Here is a 26,601-nt window from a genome sequence, read left to right on the forward strand (position 1 = left end):
TAATGTCAATGGTACTTTCTGTTCTTACTGGTGTCTGTTGGGTGTGCTTGGGGATTTATTAATCACTTCGACATGTACACTGCCTCAGTTCAGTGTTTTATACAGTTTGGTGTTACCATTGTTACCAAAAATCAGTAAAAATAAAAAACTCCTTAACACCAATGTAGTATTAGGAAGCAGGAATTCTTTATTTGGCCAGATGCACGTGGCAGCACCATGAAGACTGTTCACATTGCTGTAGCAGCAAAACTTCTCTGAAAGCAAAACTTCTTCCTTTCCAGAGTTGCGTGCTAGCAAGAACTGATTGCCTGGGTACAGAGAAGGTGAGGTCAGTGAAGGAAACAGGCCGAGTCATCCTAGCTGGCCATTGCTGGTGGAGGACCCCACATAGTTAAGCTGTAGGAAAATGTCCCCACTGAGCTCCAGCTGTACTGGTGGAAGAGGTCACTGCCCTCGGCTGCTTGTCACAGCCTCCCACCCGGAGATTAGTGACCTTGCCCAGCTGCAGCCAGGTGCTGTCTGTGAGCGCTTCCTAATCTGCCCCAAGCAAAATCAGCTGGATTAGTTCAGTCAGTTTAAATGGTTGATCGGAGCAAGCCTGGCCACTTTGGTCTGAAGAGGTGGGAAGACGTGCCACAATGCATGCTGGTGCAGAGCGGTGAGAGTGGCAGCTCTCACGTTCTCAGCTGGAAGCAGTGCTGTCCTGCAGGAAAAGGATGCGTGTCCTCAGATTCAAAGCTGGCTCTCACTTTCCCTCTCCACTGCTCACTTCCCACCTCGGAGACTGTCTCATCAGGAAGGGATGATTAAGCTTCTTTTATTGCACGTCTAATTAGCTCATAGCATGAGGTCTTTTGTTGCCATATTTGCACACACTTGGTCCCTACCTGAATTCCACTGTTATTATCTGGACTGCACCGCTACCAGACCAAGCCTGGGTTACAGGCACATCCTTTTGAGGAGGATTTGTTTTACTTACTCGTCTAGGAAACAGAAGTTCACATCCTGTGCATTGTACTGTCCTTGTTTTTCCTGCTCATTTCTGGTACTAGTCTGCCACTACTGCAAAAATCTGTTTAACTTTGTGAGCTCCTGGAAAGCAATAATTGCATTATTAGCTCTATCAAGTTATTGGTGAACATATAAAGCAGTGTCTTTTCATGAACCCCTATGCCTTGCAGCCTCAGTGTTTGCCAAGCAGCGCAGATGAAAGAGATTGCTGGGGCTGGCATAAGTACAGACTTGCGCCAAGACTGGCCTCATTTAGTGTAAGTTTATTACCTGTGGAATTTAAAAAGGATGTTCAGTGTAGCATGTCCGACAGGCAGGAAGCAAACTAAGGCTTGATTTTTAACTCTGGTTAATATCCAAATATTTTGTTTTACAGGAACTGCTAATTTTTGTTTAATCTTTTCAACAGCTACTGAGCCAAAGTCAGCTGTAGTCATAACTTCAGTAAAGAGGCTGAGGTCTTGTGTAGCCAGCGGGGATATTCTAGGTTTTAAAGGAGTGTAATCAGCTCAAATGAAGAGGCAGTCTGGTCTAGCACTGGTAGTTTCTGTTGATTTGAAGAAGATGCATCATTTTTTATAAATCCTGTTGTTCTGTGGGAGGAATTTGAGGATGGCAGTCTTCGAGACCTGACAGCAGACAGTCCACACTGGTTTAATTTTATTCTGAGCATAACGTTAGCTGCCATGTGATGAGACCAGAGTTCCTATTAGATGTTAGCTGAATTTATTACCCCTGCTGGTATCCTTTTGGTAGAAGTCCTGTCAATGTTTCTATTATAAACTTTGTTTATTAGTAATAAATCAGCCATAAAAATTCTGTCTAGATTGAAATGTAGTGAGCAAGTTCTCAGCTGAGATCCAAGAACATTTCTCTTCTCCCTAAATTTTGAAGGAAATTGTTTTGGCTATGGTTTTGTTAGAATCAGATAAAAGGATTCGGGGCATATTTTACATTTCTTTCACTGAAACAGAAGCAAACATTTTATAGGCAATCATATTCTTTACTGGTTTTTATATATAACAAAATTAAGGAATTAGACAGTAAAAAGACTTTGTGTACAATTTAACTGGCTTTCCACATGTGAAAATATGGCATAATTCCCCATCTCCTCAGCAAGGGGATTCTGTTTTACAGCTGGCAATGAGGGTATAGGGATTATTACTGTCCTGGCTTCATCTGGGAAGTTAATTAATGCAGTTAATTTTATTCCTAGTAGTTGGTACAGTGCTGTCTTTTTCAATTTAGTATGAGAACAGTGTTGATAACACACTAGTGTTCTAGTTGTTTCTGAGCAGTGCCTACTTTAAGTCAAGGACTTTCCAGCTTTCCATGCTCTGCCAGTGAGGAGGTGCACAAGAAGCCAGAGGGAGCATGGCCAGGACAGCTGACCCAAACTGGTCAAGCGGACATTCCATACCACAGAATGTCTTGTTCAGTCTATAAGGTGGGGGGAAACTGGACAAGCAGGGCTGATCACTGCTGGGGCACTGGCTGGGCACTGATCAATGAGTGGTGAGAAATTGTATTGTGCATCACTTGTCTTTCTGGTAGGAGTTTATTTCTCTCTCTTTGTTGTACCCCTTTTCATTGCAGTTATTATTATAACATTTTTATTATTGTTATTGTTGTTGTTAGTATTATTATTATTATTATAATATATCAATTATTAAGCTCTTCCTATCTCAAGTCATGGGCTTTACCTTCTTTCTGATTCTCCTCTCCCTTCCACTGGGATTAGGGTGTGTGACAGAGTGGCTGTGTGGTACTTAATTTCTGACTGGAGTTAAACCACAACAGTTACACTCTGCAAGTAACAGGTAGGCATCTACTTATTAAAAAAAATACATGTACAATACATTTTTAGATCATGAATTCACAAATCCAATGTCCTGTATATAGTAGCCCACACCAGAAAAGGATGCAAACAGTCTCCTAAGAGATAGTCATTAACAAAGGAAGCCTGCAAGTCTGACTTACGGGCCTTTAATGCTTGTCAGATGCCTTGAAAAACACGGATGAAGATGTCAAATTACACTAATCCACTTTTTCGTTTCTCTCCATTCTTCTTTAGTTTCTATAGCTACTTTGGATAATATGACGTAAATAAATGACCCACAAGTAGGATGATGCCCCCACAGACACCTCATACAGCCCCCAGAGACCACTCTCCAGTTGTAGGGCGTTTGGGGCTTGCAGCACTGACACAGTCTAAACCCTGGAGCACAGCAATGTACTGGTGCCCAGAATATTTGTGAGCAAATAAATCGATGGTTTAATATGAGGTAACCTCCTCTTCGCTTAGATGATGAGAGGATAAAAGCCAGGCTGTCAGGGGTCCAAGTCAGTGAAGTGTCCATTCATGGACCTGCAGGCCATACTGAAAGTGTAAATGTGTAGGGATTGAGGTTTCAGGAGTGGAAGCACAGAGAGGTGAGCTGTTACAGCAGAGTATGAAACTTTGTTATCTTCTGACAAGGACTATTTCTGTTTAAATATTCTCATCAGAAAATAGTGTTTCAGGTGAAAATTAAATTTTGAGCTGAAACTACCTGGTAACTTCAGAAGATATTTTCTTCAAGGAAAAACACAAAATGTAACATTTTATAGTCCATGCTGGGCTAACATATCAGTAATCGGTTTTCATATGAAAAGGCGATGTTAGGTCTCCTTCAGTGAGAGGAAGTGTCTGTGGAAGTGTGTGTGGAGCAGGGGGAGGAGACAGAGGTGCATGTGCATTTTCCAGCTTGATTGAACAGCCCAAGACCTGAACCAAATCCAAACTATTCAGTGGTGTACCGAGATACAGAGCACTAACCCATTCACAAGTTTGAGATAGAGGGCAGGAAGGAGGTACTCACAGAGATACCATGCTCATGCAAACCTCACAGGCCAGCTGCTGAACTGGTGTAAATTGGTCTGGCTCCAGTGACCTGGAGCTATGCTAAGAATGCATTAGGGGGTCAGATGCATTCAAGCATGTCTTGCTTTGTTTGCGTTCATTCAGAAATTATGCCAGTATCCAAAACATGACATGAGCATATATATTAGAATTTAAAAATAGAAATCTGGCTGATTTTGAATGTGCTGGGGGTTTTGTTTTTGGTTTGGGTTTTTTTTTTTGTTTGGTTTTTTTTTTTTTGTGTTATTTATGACACTGGAAAGTACAAATTAACATGGATCCTAAGGAAGTGTTTGATCTAAAATAAGGAAAATTCCTTTAAAGGGGAATTGTTTAAGGGGCTGATTGTTATTTATTTTATTAAGCACATAAGGGTTGTTTGGATTTGTGTTCTGCCTGTAATTCCTGTGTTTGGAGCAGTGCTGGTGGGAAAATGGTACCAGCAATTTATGAAAGGTGATACTGTGTCAGCAGATAGGCAATGGGTTAAAACATGTGACAGTAATCTTCCGTGGCATTCAGAGCATTCAGACCATATGCTTTAAAACATCAGTAAAATACATGTCAGAACCACTTCCTCTCCATGCCCCCTCCCCAGGACCACAGAGGGGGGACACGAAGGAGTGGAGCTGGGGGGCTGCTTTGCAGACCTCAGCACTGGGGTGCTCCCTAGAAAGGAAATGGGTTTGAGGAGGGTGGAGAGGAACTGCCTTCTCCCAAATGAATGAATGAATGAAATTCAGACTTGTGAGGAGGTGAATGGACAGGGCAGCAGCCTTGTGATGTTAGCAGGATCTGGTGGACTGGTGTGAGGTTTGCTCATGAATATTTAGTTCCTGCTCTTTGGAGGGTTTTTTGCAGCGAACTCATGGAAATAAATGGTGGAAGCATGGCCATTGGCTGTTGTTTCTACTCCTGCTTTTCTGCACCATTCTGGTTTTCACCTATAGGTTGTAAGAGCCTTTTAGAAACACAGCATATCTTAGTGTATATAATTTGCAGAGGGAATAAATGCTAAAGAATGTTAGAGAAATCTTTTTGTCTTTGGAGACTAGCATTTGACAAAGATTATTTTTCAACTCAGTTAAAGCTCATTGTCAAGACATCTCATCTCTGCCTGCTGCTTCTGCTCAGTGAATGCAGGGGTTGCAAGCACAAACTCAGGTCACAAAATTCAAGAGAATAATTTGGGATCCCCAACAGCATACAGTCTGGGGGATTGTGGGAAACCCTCTTTGTACCTCTCAGACTCAGTCTGGAAAACTGAAAGTTCAGACAGGAGGAAGCACCTCAAACCACAAATAAACTCTTCTATCCATTTGAAGGTAATGGGCCAAAACCTGGTATTTTTACTCAGGCAGAACTCTCACTGAAGTCATTAGGCAGTTTGTCTGAGGAAGGGCAGAAGGTCTTGCCCTGGTGTTATGTATTAGGACAAGCATTTGTGAACCTCCCACTGGTAGTTCTCATCTGCCCAAAAACCAGACTTCTTGGGCAGGAGCAACAGTGGAGTCCTGTGTGGAGTCTATAAAATGGTTTACATTCTGTATTAATATTGATTTTGCAATCATAAAAGGAATATAAATGTTTTAAAATTAAACATTTTTCTGTTTAAATATTAAACATTGGCATTTCTCTTCTCCTGACTGTTAAATAAGCCCTGAAGGTGACTGTCAGCTGGTTTTCAGTCATTTCTTGCCACCTCTTCTAGGCAGCTTTTTAATAGCACAAAAGCTTCCAGGCAGGAGAGGGTACAAAATAGCTAATTGTATTCACAAGGGTTATTTTCAAATGTGCGTCACTGTTTATTCCTGTTGAGAGGTGTTCCTCACCTTTTGAACTTTCTGACTGGCAGCCCAGGTCATCCAAAGTGTCATGCAGATTGATATTTCTGAGTTCAGCACAGCATGGAGGGGAGTAACCCACTCAGGCCTCCTTGAAAGTTCAGTGACGGCTTCCTTAATTGAATAAGAGGTGACTCAGTGTTTTATGAGCATCTCTCAACACAGTCATAAGTTTTATCAGTATGAAGTTTTAAAAGACAGCCTTTGTACAAACAACCTCTGAGTCAGTGCCAGCTCACAGCTCACTTCTGCCAGCAGGTCCTCACCACTGACACTGGCTGCTGAATCCAAATACGTGAGCAGGACTCCCTGGGAGGGGGACTTCCCAGTTGGTTTGTGATAGTCCTCATATCTGGAAAAGGAAATGGTGACTGTATGCCTCTTTGCATTTTTATCTTCTTGGGCAAGAGGAGCAAACCAATCTCATGTAAGTTTGAATGGTTTTGGAGCTGCTTGTGGCAGTGCCGCATCGGCAGCTTGGACCTGCTAGTGTAGCAGCAGGTTTCAGTCCTGCCCCTGCACTGTGAGAGAGGAGCCTGGATTACCCCGGCATTGTGTAACACACAGCTCCCCGGCAGCAGGATGGCTTGGCCATGACAGTGCAGAATGGGTGGGGCTCAGGGAAGTTGACTCAGGGAAGCTGGTGGTGAGTGCACTCCTACCTACTCTGTCTCATCTGTGCCCTTCCCTGCAACCAGCCAAATAGAAAGTTTCCTTTCAATCAGCCAGTAAGACTCACTGCCCTCCCTCAGCAGTCTCCAGTGCTGCTGCTTGAAATAGAGCTACGTCATGAAACAGTGTCATCACACAAAAAATTGCTTCAAGGCATTCTTCCCAGAAGTGAATTCTCTGGCATATGTTTGATCAGCCGAGAAGAAGCAAACTGTGCAAGAAAGTTCCCACAGTCATGCTTCCTCTTGCGCAGTGGAGCAGGATTTGGACAGACCTCCACAAATAAAGCCTTTTTTAGGGATATTTGCACAGTTGCCTCATGCTGGCTATTAGGTGTGTTTCTGGGTGGCAGGGCAATTGCCTTGGGAGAAGTGATGGGCAGTTGTGAGTAACCCTCTGCCACCGACATTTCAAGCAGCACATGCTCCCTGCCATGTGTGTGATGGGATGCAATGTGCAGCCTCACTACCATGGCTCTGGCTCTACAAAGTAGGTGCTGCTGTGCTCTGCTGGGCATGGCTCTTCCCCACCAATGTAAGCTTGGGAGGAGAAAACAAAACAGTCAAACATAAGTTTGCTGTGGTGGGAAGAAGTTTACTAGAGCTGAATGTACTCCATATTGTGTAGAAATGCATCAGAATATGTAGGATTGCAGCTTCCCTCTTAACAGGTCTCCTCCTTCGTGCCCAACCTCATGGCTGTGCTGAGAATGCTAAGGGAATACAATTGCTGGGGTTTGAATTGGTGGTCATCTCAAAATGCCTGTCTGGGGGAAAAAGTGCTGAGAGGCTGAAGTTTTTTGGGGATGCTTCCTACAGCTGTTGTAAAGGTGGCAAGGCTTGCAAGCATCTATCTGAGGACCACTTTCCTTCGCCAGCTGATGGTCCCAAAATACCACATTCTCACACCCAATGAATAAAAGGGTAGATGGGAGACTTCAAACTCCCTGCAGAAACCATGCTCAAGCATCCTGTATCCCTTCAGAGGAATAAATCCTCTGGCTGCATCTGCCACCCCATTCTTCAGTGCTGTTTGCAGAGGAGGGAAAGATGCACTCAGGCAACAGCCCTGCTGCAAAGGAGGGCTGGCAAAGCAGGAGTAGACTGATGAAACAGCTGAATTGCTCTCATACTCCAGAGGAGGTGACAGGGAGAGCTGCCTGTGAGACACACATCTTTCAGCAGTGAGTTGTTTGTCTTCTCACTCTTGATTGTTAATGACCATGAAAAGCTAGTGGGAGGCCAGCCAGGACACCCGTTCTCTCTTGCTTTCAGGGATCCAAAGACTTTGGGATAATGAAATCAATGTTAGGTTGTCAGTCCAAAATAATAACACTTTACAAAGTGGAAATGCAAATTTCCTGCAATACCCCTGAATAGCAGGTGGTATGTCCTGAAGTATTGTTTCTGACCTACAGGGGAATTGATATTATGAACTGACTGAGGAAAATGATTATGGTATCAAGCTCCAGCCATTAAAGTAAAACAATGAGAGCATAGTGAACTAAATAAAGGGAACAAGCAAAAGAAGGCTTGGATTTTGTATATTCATTGCTGATTTTCCTAATGCTGTAGGCACTGAGTGTGGTTAAGATGCAGAAATCTTCTTTTTACAGAATAGGCAGCAGCAGAGTAGAAATAGGAGAAAATGTTTAAATTCAATTGCTTCTAAGGGCATAAGGAAATAGTATGTAATCATTCATAGCATTAATATTATTAAAGAAGTAAAAAATAGCTGAGTGATGAATTAACTAACACTTATAAGTCCAGCAAGGCAGACAGGTGTTCACTCGAGCTTCTAATATGAGATCTGGAGAAAACATGCCTGTGTTTCTGCTAACTAGATTTTTCTTTGAAAATAGGACAGTCTGTTACTGTCAGTCGAAACTCACAATTCGGTTTCTGATTTCATATAAAGGAGACAAGATGTTAGGTTTGCTGGTCTACACTTCATGTAGTGTCATTTGTATCTCATTTGAGTGAAATCCATTTTATATGATCTTACATATGTAACGTTGTTTCCTCAAGTGTGTTCAAAACCAACACCTACCTAAAGCAAAGACTGATAACTGATTTTAAATTGATTCTGAACATGCATTGCAGCATAGTCATACATTAGATATAAATTTATAGCTGAATGAGATAAATATTGGCTCACACTGTAGAACCTCCAAGATTTTTTTTTTTTTACTGCCACAGTCCTGCACTCTCCCTCATGGAGCTACCTACTCATACTACCAGCACAATGGATTTGAGCTGGGTCCAATTCTCTAAGATTGCTCAAACAAATTTGAGATTTCTAGTTTTGTGCATCTGGTCTTAGTGGATTTTGTGTCAACTTCTTCAGTTTTTTCTTGCTCATAACTTACTGTTTGATTTCTCTGGAATTCCTTTGTGGATGTTCCTGCAGAACAGAAGGAATGTGCTGTTTTCTCTGTACACCAGTGATGTGAATGGGGATGTATGTGTCCTCTGGGCTATCAGATTATATAGGCTAACTGAGAAACAAAGTAAATACCTCCAGGGATCCCTAGCTGCTGTGCTGGGATGCTCTTTTATTTCTAATTCACTTAGAAAGAATGATTTTGCATGGTACTCAAGAAGGTTGCTGTTGGAGGTGTTGCTTTTCAGATGAGATGTAAAATCAAGGCCCTGACCACTTGTGGTCATCAGAGTCCCCATGGTACTGGGGTTTTGATCCCAGTGTACTAGCCAAAGTCCAGTTTGGATAATTACATCCTACCTTCTCTGCCAGGTACACTGAATATGCTACTCATCACCTCATACAGTCCGAACTGTATGTAACACTGTCTTGTGCTGTTAAATGTGCTGCCAGACCTCATCCCAGAAATGGCTCCTTTGCAGAGCAGAGTGAAACAGATCACTTTATAAGGTTCTTGTGTGACTTCAAGTGTGCAAATCACTTTAGGATCTGCAGAGATGAAAAGGATATTCAGATATAAAATTACATATTCAAATATTGTGATTGCTTTTAGTTGTCTATTCCTAAGCTTTTGATAGGAAAGTGCATGTTGAATTGAGAAGTATTGGTATGACCTATCACACAGGACTCACTGACTGTCTGGTAATGAGTTAATTTCCATTTCTAAAGGAACACTGAGGATTAAGGAAAATATTCTTGAGGAAAAGAAAACCAAAAGAAATCCACCTGAGTGGTACCACTGAGAAGATACACAAACATGGTCATCCTGGTGATGTCCAGGCACTTCCCAAGTTTTTTCACTTGAAGTTTGCCATTGTCTACTATTCACTAGTAGATCAGGTTCAGATTGTGATTATTTCTATAGTCTTCAGTTTCCTTGTCTATATTTGTCTTAGTACAGGATGCTATTCAGGGAATGTATTAGACATTCTGCTCATAAAGTCTCTGTGGTTCCTTGGCATCTAATCTTCGAGGAACATAACACCTACACACTAAAGACTCCCAGGATGTTGTCAGCCCTGTAGTTGGAGTGTATCATAGTTGAGACAAGCAGAGGAAAAGGGCACTCCCAGGTATTACTGGCCAGTGCTATTAGTCACAGTGCAAAATTTTAACTGGACTAACTGTTTTCTAGGGGAGGGTAGGTTAATCTAAAGCTCCTAAATCTAGGCTGGATCTTCCCTACCAAAATTCTCAACAGTGCAGAATTATCCTGCATTCTCTTTTCTGAAGGCCCTTTTCACTGTGCCATACCTTCAAGGATGTGTAGATTCTGCTCTTCATCAGACATCTGATCTGATGTGTGTCAGTTAGTCTGAACAGACATCATCATGTCATGGGATGAGCATGGATGTGAAAGATTTGTCACCATGTATTAAGTCATGGTTAGTGTTGAGCCTAAAGCCCTCTAGTACCTCTGTAAGGGACCATTCAACCAATCCCAGCCCAAGAGTTGAGTCCATCACACTTAGGAATAAGAAGAGGGAGGACTCATGCTTCTGAGAGCCGTATGGAACTTACTTATTGGGTGGGTTGCCTCTGAGGTACAGAATGTTTATTAATAATATCCCATTGTGGAGATCTCATGAGAGTTCTGGCTTTCTTGTCAGTCAGGAAGATGTCTGAAACTGTGATGATGCATCTGGAAGACTCATGGTTTCATCTGTTTTGGGCTTGCAAACCAGTTTACAGTCAGCAAAACATTGTCTTTTCAATAGAGAACAACAAAAAAAAAAAGAAAATAAAACCCTGCAGTATTTGCTAAGTAAAATAGAGCTAGACTATATCCCTTTCATGAGCTATGTATTTGCTTATCTATGAAAGAAAAAACCATAATAGAGGATAATTCTACAGTGCAGAATGAGGAAAATAACCACAAATTGCCAAGGGCACGTGTCAGCAAGGGCAGGCAGAAATTAAAGTGGAAAAATGCGGCTGAAAAGGCCACACATTTATTATGTAAATGCATCTAAATTAGCCCCAAAGGCAGACATTCCTGAGAGGTGATGAAAGGCAAAGTGGCATGGGCAACTCCTTATCCCATCACTGTCTCCCACCCTTTTTAAGTGCTCATACAATAAACAGTGAATGTCCTGGCTGTCCTGTTGCCAGTGTATCCAGCCAAAAAGCTGAAGCAGACTCTCTCCTGCACGGATGGCTGGGCAGAGAGATGGCTGGAGTTCTTCAGGAAGAGCACATCCTCCTGTGGGTCCTGCTGTCATCAGCCTTGCGGGTGGGGTGAAATCCTCCACTCCCCAGGGCAGTACAGCTCCAGGACCTTTGTATTTCTGTTGTCCTTTGTGATCTGAGGAGATGAAGCACTACCATAAAGCCTACAAAAATGCATCTGATCCTAAAATCTGAAAAACCCACTGGTACCTAAAAAGATTTCTTTCTAACCAAACTTCCCAATTTCTCTCTTTAAAAATGCCACAAAACCCTCAAAGTATGTCAGTAACGCACACACTTTCAGAGCATGGAAAAAGCCAAAAGTATGACAACAATACAGCCATCTTGTGAGCTTGGTGGAGGAATAGAAATATGAACAATGTGCTTCTGTTTTTTCTCTCAGTTCCTTGCACGTAAATGTCAGTGCAGAGACCTTGTTCCCATTTGTGTGTAAGCAGAGAAGGTGGTATGTGTTGGTCCCACTCTTTCCTGCCATCTCTCCTTGCTGCTTTCATTCCTCCATCCCATCCCTTTGCATCTTTCCCACTATGCAACCCAACCAAAACTTCCCAGCACTGTTCCAGTGCTGTTACTAGCCAAAGATTTCCGGAAGCTCCTAGGTTTACACATGATGATACAAGCAATACTGTTGTTTCCTCACTCTTCCTCCAACTGTTGTCCTTCCTTAGCTGGTGACCTCTTTGCTGGCCATGGGGATGGCCTGGGAGAGCAGTGGGCTCACAGCAGCTCTGGTGTCCATGGGGCTTGCCTTAAGGCACACTGTTATGTTCCCAGGGTCCTTTCTCATGAGAAAGACTTGCTTGTGATTGGGCAGTCACAGCCATAGAATGTGGGGATATTTAGATGCCTGGGAGCAGCAGAAGGACCTTGCTTCACACCATCACCCTTACCTGTCAATATCTAGAGTCTCAGAGTATCCTTGGCCACATCGCTGCCAATACTAGAATGATTTTGCAGCTGCTGGTAAGTGATCTGGTGTTGATATAATACCTGATCTCACCAAGGTGGATTATGTTCAGCTGCAAAACAAGCTTCTATCTACCCAGTACACCTAATTCCCAGAAAGGGTATGCCTGTCTGTGCCAATTACAGCAGCATTTGGAGGCCAGCTCTCCTTCTCCTTCTTTCATCCAGCAAGCTGCTTTCACCTCTGCTGCCAGGACCACCTAGCCACGGATACTACCAACTGGTATATTTTTGGCATGTCCCAAACCACACAGGTTCCAAGCACAATAAAATGTAACTAATTGGAAGATGGAAGCATTTAGCTCTTTCGGTAGACTAAACTAAGGACACAATTTAGCCAAGGACAGGATTTAGCTGTGTTTTTTGCAGCACAAAAAATTAGGTTTTGTCACTTCAGCAACAGCAGCAACAAAATACGGCTGAGTTTTTGGGAATTGAGGATCAATACCCATCAGTCCTATTCTCTGAAATTACCTGCATTTGCTAAAATGTTCACAAGCCCTCCCTAGCACACCTAACATTTGAAAGCAGGCTGCTTTCCAAGTGGCGGATGGAGCTCTGCGAGCAAGGAAACCACGTTAAGCTTTACAAGGGAGTGGGGCTGTGGTAGGGTGCTCCAGGCGCTGCATTCTTGATGTGGTGTCAGGTTTCAGTACTATTATGAAAAAATCTGCAGGGGATTTGCAGGCATACCTTACACACATACCTTTGATGTTCACATTGTTAGATCCAAGCAACAAATAGGATCTTTAGGTCACATGTAGCTTCTAAAAGACTATTAAATAACTATAGCTAGACAGTCCGGTAATTGTCCTGTAAAATTACAGTCAAATTCTTCTCTCCTAGACTGGGTTAAATTCAGAGTCTGTCCAGGGATGTAAATACAACAACACCAACTTTACACCAGGATTACAAAGAGCAGAATCTCTTTCTTCCTCCCTCTCTTCCCCTCTTTTCTCTCTCTTTCAGACCAAGGGAAGTATGTATATTCAGACACTATTCATATTTCTGCTGCTGTTAAGAGGCTGACAACAGGATATTGACAATAGGATAGATGTTGACTTTGCAATCTTTTATTAAATGAGTTCTAGCTAGATAAAAAAGAAAAGTTGTTTGCTACTTTTAAAATGCATTACTGTGTTGCATGGATTTCACAATGATGCATGTGATGAAATTGCTGTTAATGAGTAAAATCACACCAGAAATGCAATGGAGTGGTGGGGGTTTTTTTCTGCTTTGCAAGAAGGACCTAGAAATTATGCCTTTGGACATAATGAATGCAATTTCCATTTTAAAATGAGAATATGCACTGAGTTCAGTATTTAACACACCACACACCAGAATGATCCCAAAATATGTTAAGCCAGGAAGTGGATTAATTGCAACAACTCGCCACCAAGCCCCTGGTATATTTCAAGTACATGGGAAATGTATTTCTATTTTGGACACTGACTTCTTTATGAAACTATGCCAAAATGTCAGCAGTCTCTGCTTGGACTCTGACAGACACTCTCAGCAGCATCAGTGTCCTGGAGGCAGTAATAATTATCAAATCTATTCGATAGACAGACAGCTATCAGACATCTGTATATTCCAGACATACAAAAACATCCCCAGCCAACCATGTGGCTACCAATGGATCTGCTCAGACAAAGAAGTTCAAGAGAAATGCCTCAGGCCAGATCCTCAGCTGCGGAAAATCAGCCAGGCACAGTCGATTTGCCTTCCTTGCCCTGTGTGCTTTTTCTTTGGAGGAAAACCCTGCCCAGCCGTCGCAGGGCAATGGGAGGTCAGGGAGACAATGGGTTGGATGGGAAGGGGAAGCTCCTGTGGGAGCTGAGGGCTGTGCCTGGGGCTGACCACGTAAGTTCTGTACAAGATGCTCTGTATCCCTGAAGAAGTAGAAATGGCTGTGCAGAAATGGATGTGCAGAAATGGCTGCCTAAGATCCCTTGTATCCTTACCCCAGTTTGTGCAGATGAAGGGGCAGATAGCTCTTGCTACCAGTACCTAGTGCTGTGTCTGTGCTCAGTGAGCTGAACAGTGCCTGAACACAGACAGCCTCAAGCACTGCCCTACAGTTGTCTGTGCTGTGCAGCTGGGAGCTTTCTTTCCTTCACCATCTTCTGCCACGTAACAGATATTGTTAAGGAAGTAGCACTACACAGGGCTCTTCCTTCTAGGCAGTCTGGAGGAAAGGTGGTATAGCTACAAGCCAGGCAGAGGTCCTGGACTGGATTGTTTTCTCCTATTGGTGAAGTCTGAAGGTTTTCTAGGCAGATCACAGTCTCCTGCACCTGCCTTCCCATAGTGCCCACTCTGATGCTGTCCTCCTCTGGCTGTGTCTCACTAAAGCAAGAAGTGCAAATCACTGGAGGCAGCAGCTCTTGTAGTATGCAGCTAAACTGAAGAGACATACCACAGGCTGCCACTGGGAAATATCCAAAGGAGGTCACAGACTGCTTGGCTCGAGCTCATTACCTTCAATGCTTGAATGGCTGCCTTTCCAGAGTGGTGAAGGGCCAAGGGGAGTGCTTTCTGTATTTTCATCACTATCCTCTTTCTTAAGAAGGATAGGTTGGGGCTGTGGCATAGCCATTTGCACCATCACCTTGGTGGAGGTGTATAGCTGGGGACAGAGTTACCACCTGATACTGCTGGGACACTGCTGTAATCCCAGGGCTGCCCAGTAGAGCAGTTTACCCTTTGTTTTCCATCACTGCCACTTCAGTTCTTTTTCCATTCCTGCTTCTAGGCTTGGACCTCTTGTTGGCAGAAGCTTTCATAGGCCTGAAAATTAATTTGATTGTTTGTATCTAAGCCTCTATTGTGGAAAATGGGCTGCACGTATTTCAGGTTTCTAAATGACACAAGGACACTTCACTGAGTTGATGTCTTTGTGACCTTAAAATTGAGAAGAGTGAACATCAGAGGCCATAAAGAGAAGTGTTATCTGACTATAGTTACATTTTGAGCAAAACCACTGAAGTTCAGAGTTCAGCTTCCAAACAGCAGTGGATTTTGCAGCAGATTGGCTTGTATGGGACTTCCCTATGCTATTTACTCTGTTACTTCACTGGAAATCAGTGCAAAGGTTGAGAGGATTTGGGAGCTCCTGGCAGTCGGGTCCAGAGATGAGTCCACTGCTGACAGTCCTGCAGCTCTGATCAGCTCCATGCACTGGTTCTGCTGGAAATGACCTCTGCAGCAGAAACTGCCCTGGATTTTCAGTCCGTATGGTGGGAGGTGCCTGAGCAAGAAGAGAGAGAAGACTCTAAAACCAAAGTTGGAACCAGACTGTAATGTGATACAGTGCTTTCCACCTCTAGGTCATCAATTCAAATCTAGCCTGTTTAGCAATGACCAAAAATCATTTCCACACGGGCCAAGGGAAATGTATGGTGAACACAGGAGTTGCTGTATCCAAACAGACAAGATAGTCTGGAGATAAACAGTTGCACAATAGTTATTTGTCTGGACAGGTATGCAAGGTATAAAGCTAAATAATTTCTGATCAGTTTATCCCTGAATAATGAGGGCTTGGTTTCTTTGCAAATAACTTATAATTTATTTCTGTCTACTAAAATGTAAGGTTTTTTCTTTACCCTATAGCTAAGAATGACTGAAACCTTCCCTCTGGCTTTCTCAATAGCCTGTCTGTGTAGGGAGTTATAAATAGACAGACACATATGACGTTTGCCAGACAAAAGAGCCAGCTTACGTTTCCTTAGGTGTATATCAAGGAAACCTCAATGGTGAACTGTGTGCTAGAATTATTCTGAAAGACAGAAAATACTTCTTAATAGTTTAGCAGAAAAATGCACAGGGTGCCAAACTAAACTTAAGCAAAATGCATGAGGAAAGCTTATCAAGTGCGTGACGGATGATAATGAAGTAACAGGGAAACCCCACAGAGCAGCAGTGGCTCTGAAGAAGAGCAGTCAGTAACAGCAGATCCTTCTGCTGACAAGCTGTATTGATTTTAGATGAGAACACCAATTTAAACTTTGCTTATTGTACTGAAACACAGATACAAGGCCCATTAAATGGGTATTTCATAAGCTGCACTGCCCTAAATATTTTATGGAACTGTAACCAATACTGTCTGAAACATTATAAAAATTAATAACCTACTACACATCTATCCAGAACACTGAACTAACTGCTACTGTGCTTTGAATTTTGATTATATCCTTGATAAACTCACTGGAATATTGTTATGCTTGAACTAACAGTTCAGCTAGCAGATGAATAAAAATTATGGGTTTTCCCTTCCTATTCTAACCATTAAATTTGTACTTGTCAAGATCTGTAATTGTGGGAGCAAGGTTGGGTCAAAGCAACAGAGAAATAATGGATTATGTGAGCATAAAAGAAAACAGAATTTGATTTTTAAATACATTTCTTTCACTGTTTTATTCCCTTCAAAACATAAAACCATTCCAAGTGAAGCAGTTTACAGATATTTTGTAGTGAGGATAGCTTTCTGTAAACAAAATATATGAAATCCTAACCCTGATGAAGTCAGTTTCTTTACTTCCATTGGATATATACATACCTAACTGGATATATGTGCCACTGCCTGAGTTTTAAGACTACCAAAAGAGTAATTTGAAGCAGTGTGCTTTGAATTTGCCAAATTGAATATAAAATTTTTGTGCCAGTCAAATAACCATTAAAAGTCACTTTGTGTACTTGGAAAACGTTGATGCTCTCTGCTCTCCCCAGCAAGTGGAATAGAAATACTCTTTTTTATCTACTAATTGGTGTAGCTTCTGACATGTTGCAGACTTTTCCAGCATCAGTCAGGGAAAGTCAGTTTAAAAGCTAATAAATATTTTTGCAATGATCTGACTTTGTATTAAAAACTCAGAGGAGTGCCAAGTAGGATAGAAAATAAAGAATAGTTTCACAGATTTTGCCAGAATTCTCCACAGATTACTATTAGCCTATTTTATGAGACTGCACAGAGAACTGTGAAATCTCCTTTGAACTCTAAGGGCCAGATGGTTTTGCTGTTAGATTCTAATGACCCACAGCAGTGTGCATACACAGACACCACGGTTGCCAGTTGACTGCAAACATGTGATGGAGGCAGGAGAAATCATGACCTGTGCTTCCCAAACACAAGCCCCCTCACTACTGATGGGATAAAAAAGCAGTTCTGCTACGGCCTCGACAGGGAGACTATTACTAAAGCAAACCATGAGCATACCTGGACCTGAGGAGTGAATGGCAGGCACATTGTCCCATGCAATTTCAGGAAGATTTCTGCTGATGATCAGGAAGCTGCAAGTGGTTTTTGCTGGAAGGTGAGGGTTTCCTGGCAGGCTGTGTGGGCTGCTGGTCCCAGCACTGTATAATTCTGTGCTGGAACCGGGAGAGAAAGGCTGGACTCAAACCAATTAAAGCTGTAGGGCAGAATGGTAGTTACTCTGCTGTCATATGGAACTGCTTGTAAGACATGATTTATTTTGGATTATATTGGTTTCGACTGGTATAATATGAACTTCCTGATTTTTCAAGGCTATGTAGACAAAAAGACTAAATATGGTTTTACTCATCTTTTAATTTAGAGCTACAAGTGTTTGGATGACCTATGAAATTATTTTAATGATCTCTGCACAACACTGAGCTGTCAGCACTATAAATGTCATCCTAACTGGGTATTAGTTTCCATCATGGTCATTTAGTCTCACCAGCAGAGCTACCTCCATGCAAATCTCTTATCTGTGTCAAGCTGTTGGAAAAAAACAAAGAGTCACTGTTGCCAAGACGCATCAGTCAGACATCTTCATAATACTCAGTTTGAAGAGGAAGACATGAACACAAGATCTAAGAGCACTGTGCGTGTGCAGCTTGCCCTTGGAGCTTCAGGATTAGCGGTCAGGGGATGATTTGCATTCAAACCAATGCTTTTATTTCTGATCATTAAAAATGTGTTCCAGCATTGCTCATACTAGTTGACATAGACTTGCCCTTATCCTTCCATATTCCTTCCTTAGCTTTATAACACTACGAAAAGTCACAGGGCAAGAAGGACTCCTGGGAATGAGAAGTGTGACAAATTGAATTTGGTACAACTTTAGGCTGCTGGTACAAGATGAATATGAACTCATCACATGAGGCTGCTCTTTTGTTCTCACCTAAAAAGCAAAGAAATTGTTTTACCAGTATAAGCTGTAAGGATACATGTAATATATTGACATAAAGTAAAGTAACAGAATTTGAAAATAAAAAAACAAAATGAGGGATGTGTGACAGAGGAGGAGTGGAAGAAATGTAGAAGATAAACAGTTGGGCTTTGAACATTCAGAGCTTAGAGCAAAGATAAAACCATCAAAACTTTGTGTACTCAACTTTTCAGGCATTTTGTGGGGTTTTTCCTCTTCAAAGTTAGGAATATTATCCTCAAGTTTTAAATTATTATCTTTTACCTTAGCTCACATACTTAATATTTTAAGCATGGCAGAAGAAATACTGCTGCATTTTGGATTTGTTCTTGTTTGATAGACATTTAAATGACCTGGTCATAGGATTTTTCCAACACTGTCACTTGTTCTTTCTGTCTCATATATATATTTTAAAAAGATACCTAGTGTTGACTTGTACTTGCATATGATGTAAAAAACCTGAAGTTTGCTTTTGAGTGTATGGAACATCAATAGCTGTTTTTCAAACTTAGGATAAAAATGAAATGTGAAAGGGCTGTGTTGCACAAAGCTCCTCTTAAGATCACTGGCATAAGTGAGAGAGCCTCTGACAGAGTAGAAGTTCTGCCATCTTAACTCTGCAGGCTCCTGGCAGGGACAATACGTAATAGTTCAGAGTTCTTATTTCTTGCTTACAACTTTATTTTGCTCCAGAGCACCTATTTAAAGTCTCTTCTCCATGGCTATTTTATAGTTCCAGTCTTTTCCGTAACCAAGGCAGATTCTCTTTCTTTCCAGTGAATTGAACATGGAGATGCAACACTTGTGAATCAGAGGCGTCACTTTCAAAGCCCCAAAAAGATCTCTTAGCTCAGTGAACACAAAGTTGAAGCCTTAGTATCTATAGTGTGTCAAAATGGTTCCAAAGGCATCACATCCACAACAGTTAAAGAAATTAAAGGGATGCTTGGGAAATTTATTGTTATTCCTGAACACCTCAGTTCTTCTGGTCAGGGTGAGCTAAGTGAGCAGACACTACAGTCCTCACAGGACTGGACCTTACTGGATTTATATGTCCAGCCACCTTTCCCACTCAGCCAGGCTGAAGCAGGAAAAGCAATGCCTTTGAAAATTGGCACTTGCAGTGATTCAAGTGATTCAGCTGCCACAAGCCAGAGCCCTCGATGTGACGTGAGTGGGCGCGGCTCCCAGCGTGTCAGTGGTGTGTGCCACTAATACTGGCTGAGGAACTGAGCCCTGCTTCTGGGCTTGCATAGCTGATCTTCTTCCATTTAAGGGAGAAAGCATAACATATGCTGAACTCCAGATCCCAGGTCCAGTGGAAACCCAGCAAGCGCTGCCAAGGAGCTCTCGACATGAAGCACTACGATAGCAAAGGTCTTGAATGACTAAAATTCTTGAAAGCCTTGGTCAGTATCAGAGACAATTTCCAACTGGGCAAAGTACAATATTTTCCCTCTGCTTTTTATGAATGGTTGGATAGGGTTGTGCTGGAGTCAGAGTCCCCCGTGGAAGCCATTCATAAAAATAACAAAACAAAACAAACACACACAAAAAAATCTTTCTAGGTCCAGTCCAGAGCCACTGGGTGCCAGAGGCTGGGAAAACATGCTGGCAGCTCAAGCCCCAGCTATCACTGAAAGTATTCAAGGGGCTTTTTGGTGGTCTGAAAAGTATGAACTGCTATGTAGAAGGGCAGCTGGTAGAACTACTGTGACACATACTAGGCAGAAAGCCAGAGCTGGCCTTGTTTCAGACATTGTCTTTCCTCTCATTGAAGTGTCAGGACCTAATTCACGGGAAATTTGGTGAGTTGGCAGCTCTTTCAGAAGATTTCATTGAGCTATAGTGAGTGAGAGTCACATGAACATAGAGTGCACAGCCAAAAATATATGAGGATTTCTGAGCTCGAGAAAACAGCCAGCCTTTAAAAACGTCTGTGGATTTCATGTGGTTTGGGAGTAAACACATGTACAGGTGTAATCAACAGGCAAAAAAAAGAAAATAAAGTGAAAAAACACTATTGGCAGTTTACAGAAGAGCTCAATGAGTTCTGTAATTATGAGAGATTCCTTTGAAAGAAATCATTCCTTTGTCCAAGGGCAGAAAATGTCCATTAATGAGTTCAGGGCCTGCAGTCCACCTGGAGAAGGCATCAATAAAATGTGTGCCTTAATAATAGCTTCTCCATTGCAATGGAATTTAATGGAAAAGGAAAGGGTCCACCCTGAAGTTTAAAGACAGACCCAGTCATCACATAGTTTTTTCTCTCATATTTATTTGAGAGCAGAACTTGGAGCCTGTTACATACAAAAATATAAGAGCAGTAGGATTCCGCTGAGTTAGAAAAAGACTGAAAATAAACAAAGCATCTCTTGTTAAAATGGGACGCTTGTGGTGGGCAGTCTGAATTGAATCAGTTACATTTAATTTACATTTTCATTGATCCTTCCCACTGAAATATTGCTCTGAAAGGCCAGTTACACTGAACTGCTTATTCAGAAATATTCCAGTTATTTCCTACTGGACTGTCATGAAAATTAAGTTTTTGGCCATGCAGAGGGCTGGCATGTTGGCTTCTGCCCAAGCAAGGCACTAAAATCATGGCTGGGATTAGGAAAAAGCAGGAAGGAAGGGCAGGAAGAAAGTCATTGGGTGCAATTCATATACTTTGAAAACAGAAAATGTGGGGGAGGGGGCAGGCAGCAACTTTGTCCCACTAAAGTAAGAAAAGCCTTTTTGTCTTCTCTGTGTCAGGATTTCATCCTTCATCTGTGGTCTTATTGTTCTGTGCTGCTCCTAGCACCCAGAAGGGTCATCACATCATCTGGGCAGTGGTGGTGTATTTTAAATATGTCTGTATTTGTTCCTTAATTGGTACTCCTCTTCTCCCAGGTGGGGATGGCCTTGGTGGGTCTCCTGACTCATGTGAGGACTGTGTTTCCCAGTCCTGGGTGTGAGCAGCCAGAAGGGAGACTTGCTGAGAATCCACAACTGTGCCACCAGGTCCTGCATAGGCAGGTGGACACCCCCACCCAGCCGATGATGGGCATCCCCATAATCACACCAATAGGTTCACAAGGGTCAACACAGTGTCATGCAGCTGAAGGTCTCAAACCAGGGCTTCCAAGGGCTGGAACCACTGTCCATCCCAGTGCCCTGATTTTGGCAAGGGTGGCTTTGGTCAAGTGGGAAGCTGTGGCACAGTAATGGGGTTATGTGTCCTTCGCCTCTCTGCCTGAGCTTTGACCCTGCTCTAGATGAGGAGGGAGGGCTTCCCCATAGCAGGACACTCCACTCACAGCTCAGAGTGTCACAAGAGAGCAGCAGCAGTGGAGACAACAAAATCTAGTTATAAAATCAGGCCAGTCCCATGGTCTGATAAGTTAAGGCAGCAGTACCATAGAAGAGCTGAAAGATATAAAATGCTAAACTAGATTTCGCCTTGGTTTTAATTGTGCAAACTTAACATACTCCTCTTCATCCACAGTAATGTGAAGTATTTCAGAGCAAAGTTGTACATAGGCATAAGAGAGGCTGGATGTGAGAGCTGGGTATGTTCATGTCTCCATTTCTGAATGTGAGCTTTTCCTGTGTTTTATTTCTATTGCTGAAAATATTTTTCCTAGCACTCGTAAAATCACAGTTAAGTGCTCAGTTAATTTTGTTTCTCACTGTGCCTTTGTTTTACTTTTCAGCCTCAACAAGTGGTTCAAAAGAAGCCTGCTCAGGTAAGAGAAACTAATTTAAATTCTTTAGACTACTTTAAGTGAAATAATTTTTCAGCATTTCAACTGGCCTCATTTACTGTAAAGAAAGAAGGGAAATACATCAATCGTATGAGCTGGGGAACAGCTATTGGCTTGCTGGGCACTTGGCTTATTGGGCACAGCCACCTGAACAATTCATGCGTTGGGCCTTGGGAAAGAGAGAAGGAAGCAGTGGACAGTGCCTGCTCAGAATTGTCCTCTTTCTGCATTGGTCACCTTGCAGTGATAATGCAGACACACATGCACACCTCCGTGGTGTGAGTCCAGCATGTAATATCTCTGTGTGACCTGAATGTGGATGGGTGGGAACTGCATTACAGCAAGGAGGGGCATATGCATAAAACCCATTTCTCGTCTTTTCTAAAGCATTCTCTAAATCCACAAAATATAGTAGGCTGAACTTGGTAACTAGACTGGATCCGTCATAAAGACTAACACATTTGAACTTTTTGTGTTGGATAGTATTATTCTTTTTTAACACTTTGAACAAAATACAAGCCACAAGGTGTCATGAAACCAGTCAATCACTGCAGGTACAATCCACTTGATTTACTTCTCCCAGCCTGCCCTGTGTTAAAAACTCCAAGAACCTAACTCTGATACTTTGCTATATGTGCACCAACAGAGAAAAACCTGTGGGAATGGGAGCAAGTCCATCACTGCCCAGCGGAGTCCATTGGCTGTGCTGTTGTACCTCCCTGTACATAAATGATTTCTGAGTCAAGAGCATAAAGGGTCCATTGCTCTTCTGGAAAGAGGTCTGCTTTCAGAAAGGAATAATACTTTCCTTTTTCCACCTTATGGTTCTAATACATTATTATAAAGTGTATATTGTCATAATATCAACTGCAATCTGAATTAGGAGCTGTTGCATAAGAAACAGAAAACATCCTAGCCATGAGTTGAAGGGGTAAAATGATGTGACTCTCCAAAGCATGTGCAGGAATCAGATTTCTACAAAAGAAATCAATACAGTTGCAGCATTGATGAATCCATGGCACAGATAATAATATTGATGTCTCTGAATGGTGGAGATAACACACAGGATGAATGTAGTAGTACTTTCAAGTAAGGTTAAATTTTGCAAGGAGAGGTAATGTCTTTTGTTAGGCCAGTTTATGCAAAAAACACAGCCTAAGTCCCCAGTGACTCACTTTGTATAATCTGACTACACTACACAATTCAAAACATACCAAGCTGTTCTAATAGAAGATATTTCCTCTCCCTGTCTTGCTTATATCCTTCAAATGTTACTGCTACAATCAGGCTATTCCTACTACAACATGGTAGTAAATCTGCCAGTGGGCACAAAGCCAGCTATCTCCTCTGTGGCACCTGGGAGACAGGGAGGCTAAACCCTGCTGCACAGAGGAGGCTAAATCCAGGAGGCAGAGGCTCCCGGGAGGCTGTTAGTGTTGTCTTTTCCTCTGGTAAGTATCAAAGCTCAATCCTACTGAGGTCAGCAGGAAGAAGGGCCTGGTGGTGCTGCCAGGTCTCCAAGCTCCCCGAGCACTGACTGCTGCAAGTGTTTTGTTTGCGCAATAACCGTGTGCAACCCTGGGTGCAAGAGAGGAAGAATACTTGGGACTGAAGCTGGGCTGTGGTGTAGGAGGACAAGGAATGGACCTGGACTCTGTTGTTTTGTAACAGAACAAAGTAATGACAGATTTAATTGATGGCAAAATGATGTAGGCATGTGAACTGAAGCACCAGCATTCCCCACATGGATTTTCCTATCCATTTGCTGAAGCAGTGATTCTGGTAGGGGTGCTGTAGTGTGTGTCAACCAGCTGGATGCCACCACTGCTGCAGTGGTGCCTCAGCAGCATCTCTGTAGTCAGAGACAGTGAGAGAGAGAAAAGAAAGCCCTTTGACATTCCCATAATGGAAGTGTTTGTGCAGAACGTGAGGAGGCACAGAAGAATACATGAAAGGAGACAGAAGCCTGTTTAGATCTCTCCATTTACCACAACTGAGTAGTGAAAGAACACTTTAAATTATTTGTACGCCATGTCTTTACAGAGACAACATTTCTGTTTTTAATCCTTAGACGAAAGAATGTTCAGTGAAATCACTGAACTTCTCTTGAACCCTTCCTGGTTTCAACAGCCCTGCTCTCACACTTACATGACCACACCATTGCAGTTTTGCTGGTATAGGTGCATGGCAAAGAACAAAAATTTATCACTGTGAACAAATGCTCGTGACACTATCTTCCTGAGGCTTCAGGAAGGAGAGGTAAAACAGTGTACTTCTTGGGATGATCAAGAACTTCATGCTGCTGGGTTTCAGTCAGGTCTGGTTGCCTTTCTCTGATTTCTTTTTATAGTACCTGATTTCCCTTTAAAGTAGGGAGGTTCAGACTCAGAATTAACAAGAACATGAGCTCGTGCAGGCTTTCTAATCTGAGCTGTCTAAGGAAATAGTGATAAATTATATAAACATGGGGACTACATGGAAGTTCATGGAGGATAATGTAAATCTTATACTACATTCAGAGGAATCTCTTCCTTTTCCATCTGTTTCCTTCAAAATATCCTCCCAGATGGCTTTACCATGTGGCAGTCTGGATTAAGTTAGAAATGTATCCTTTCTTCTTTGGTGGGGACTGTGAGAGGTTACAGTCAAGAACTGCTGTGTGTTGGTGAGCCTGCCTTGGTAAAAGTGGCAGAAACTCTTGCTCAGGTTTGGTCCCCAAGTGCTCTCCTGTGCTCTGAATTTTAGGTGTATTCTCAAAGATTTCTATGAATATTAGTTTATATCACTGTTACTCTTGTTATTGCTGCTAGTAAGTACATCTCTTGTGTTTGTGTCACTTTTAAAAATACAGAAGCAGTAGGACCAGATAAAATTCTCATTTTGCAAATAACAGCTCTGTTCCTATTACCATTTCCCAGCTTTTAAGCATTGTACATGGCTCTGCCATGCTCTAAATCTCTTTATGGATATCAGCTGTCCAGTTTGGGGCCATACAGATGTTTATGTAAACTTCTGCAATATCTTTAAACATTGCTCTGAGGATTTGCCATCACACAGACAGTAAATAGCTACAGTAAAACCCCCTGGAAATCTACACACCCATATCATTAATACAAACCTTTGAATACTGTGGTCTATTCACATCTTTGTGATGATCACTGACGCATATTCTCACACTTCCTTGGGGAAATGAAGAAAAGAGCCAGCATAACTCTGTGACATTGGTAAGTTTAGCACTTTCACATAGATATTTGTCTAAACCTCAGAACAAGACTCTTTGAAATCTGCTCTGTCTCCAAAGAGTGTACAGCCAGATTTCACGGTCATGACGTAGTAATATTTTTATTGAGGTGTGCAAATACATAGTCCAAACAGAAATTTCTCCATTTCCTCATTTTTAAGCAATTTGTAGCAGCTGTTGACTCAGCCATATGGGGGAGTTACACTCTTAAGTAATATGAAGGAAATAGATGTTTTTAGAAAAACACAATGAAAGCGATCAAAATTTTCTGGAAACAGGACATGTTTTATTTTTATCATTTCTGCAGAGAAGATCTATAATAAACGTAGAACAGCCCTTTGAAAATCTTATTATCGCTCTTAAAATCTCAAATCCTTGAAAATCCTTTGTATCTGAGTCTGAAAGAGAGCATACCAGTCAGAAAGACAGTGTATAGATCAGAATAAAAGTGTATCAGTCAGAAGAGCACACGTAAACTGTACACAGAACAGTGTACACAAAAAAGTGTACAGAAAACATACACCAAAAGAACATGTGACACATACTTCTCTACCTAATACTAAATGTAGTAGATAGTTTTAAAACAATGTCCAAAAAAATCAAATCCAACAAGAATAAACGCTAAAAAGAAAAGTGTTATTTTCTATGGGAAAGAAGATCTGGATTTCCTATATTTTTTTCCTCTTAACTTGTTTCTCAGTGTTGGTATCAATAAAGTTATGCATGTGAATTAGTCATAGTATATATTTACACCTCAATTTGCATCTATTGCATATGTCTACTCAGTGTAGGACACAGTAAACGCTAGAGGCATCACACAGGCTCTGCAGCCCAGGAGCTACACCTGTGGTTCACACATTCACATGCAGCCACAGAGTTGCAGACTGTGAGCAGAGCTGAGCCTGGGGCCCATGGGGCTTTGTGGCAGGGCCGACATGCCGGCACACCCCGGCCAGTAGGCCCAGGGTGCACCTTCATCATCTCTCTGTGCCGTGCAACACATCTGCACTTCCACAGGCTTCAGGCGTTCTGTCTATGTGCTAGCCACCATGTGTGATTTCATCCTTTTTCCCTTCTGGGAAATCACAGGCAGAAATGTGATAGGAATACTTCAGAGATCCATTTTCTCTGGTTGAAAAGAAGCTTCCAGTGTCACAGACAGGATGGCAAATCCAAGCAGGTGCACATACACATCTGAGAGAGTGAATGCCATTGTCCAAGGCCGCCCTGTGTCCTGCGAACCCAGGAATCCTGCAGTCTTATTCAACTGTAGAAATATTGAACAATCTCTGCCCTGGAAGTTGACCTAGTGCCCTGGGGTGTCATTGCTCTTTCCACTGCATTCAGCAAGCTGTGTTGTGTCTCATGGGCTTTGTGTTACTGATATGGAGAGTCAGAAAGTTCCCAGGGG

The 26,601-nt window shown here is 42.2% G+C and overlaps 1 protein-coding gene across 1 annotated transcript in view; it reads left to right on the plus strand.

Moving 5' to 3' along the window:
- Nucleotides 1–26,601, plus strand: part of HMGA2 (high mobility group AT-hook 2) — a 126,869-nt gene that overhangs the window by 69,115 nt on the left and 31,153 nt on the right. Inside the window, exon 4 of the mRNA XM_068998634.1 lies at nucleotides 21,899–21,931. Coding sequence (XP_068854735.1) covers nucleotides 21,899–21,931 — 33 coding nt within the window. The remainder of the gene's footprint in view (nucleotides 1–21,898; nucleotides 21,932–26,601) is intronic.

Source organism: Aphelocoma coerulescens, chromosome 1A, assembly GCF_041296385.1.
Source record: "Aphelocoma coerulescens isolate FSJ_1873_10779 chromosome 1A, UR_Acoe_1.0, whole genome shotgun sequence".
In the NCBI taxonomy this organism is placed as follows: Eukaryota; Metazoa; Chordata; class Aves; order Passeriformes; family Corvidae; genus Aphelocoma; species Aphelocoma coerulescens.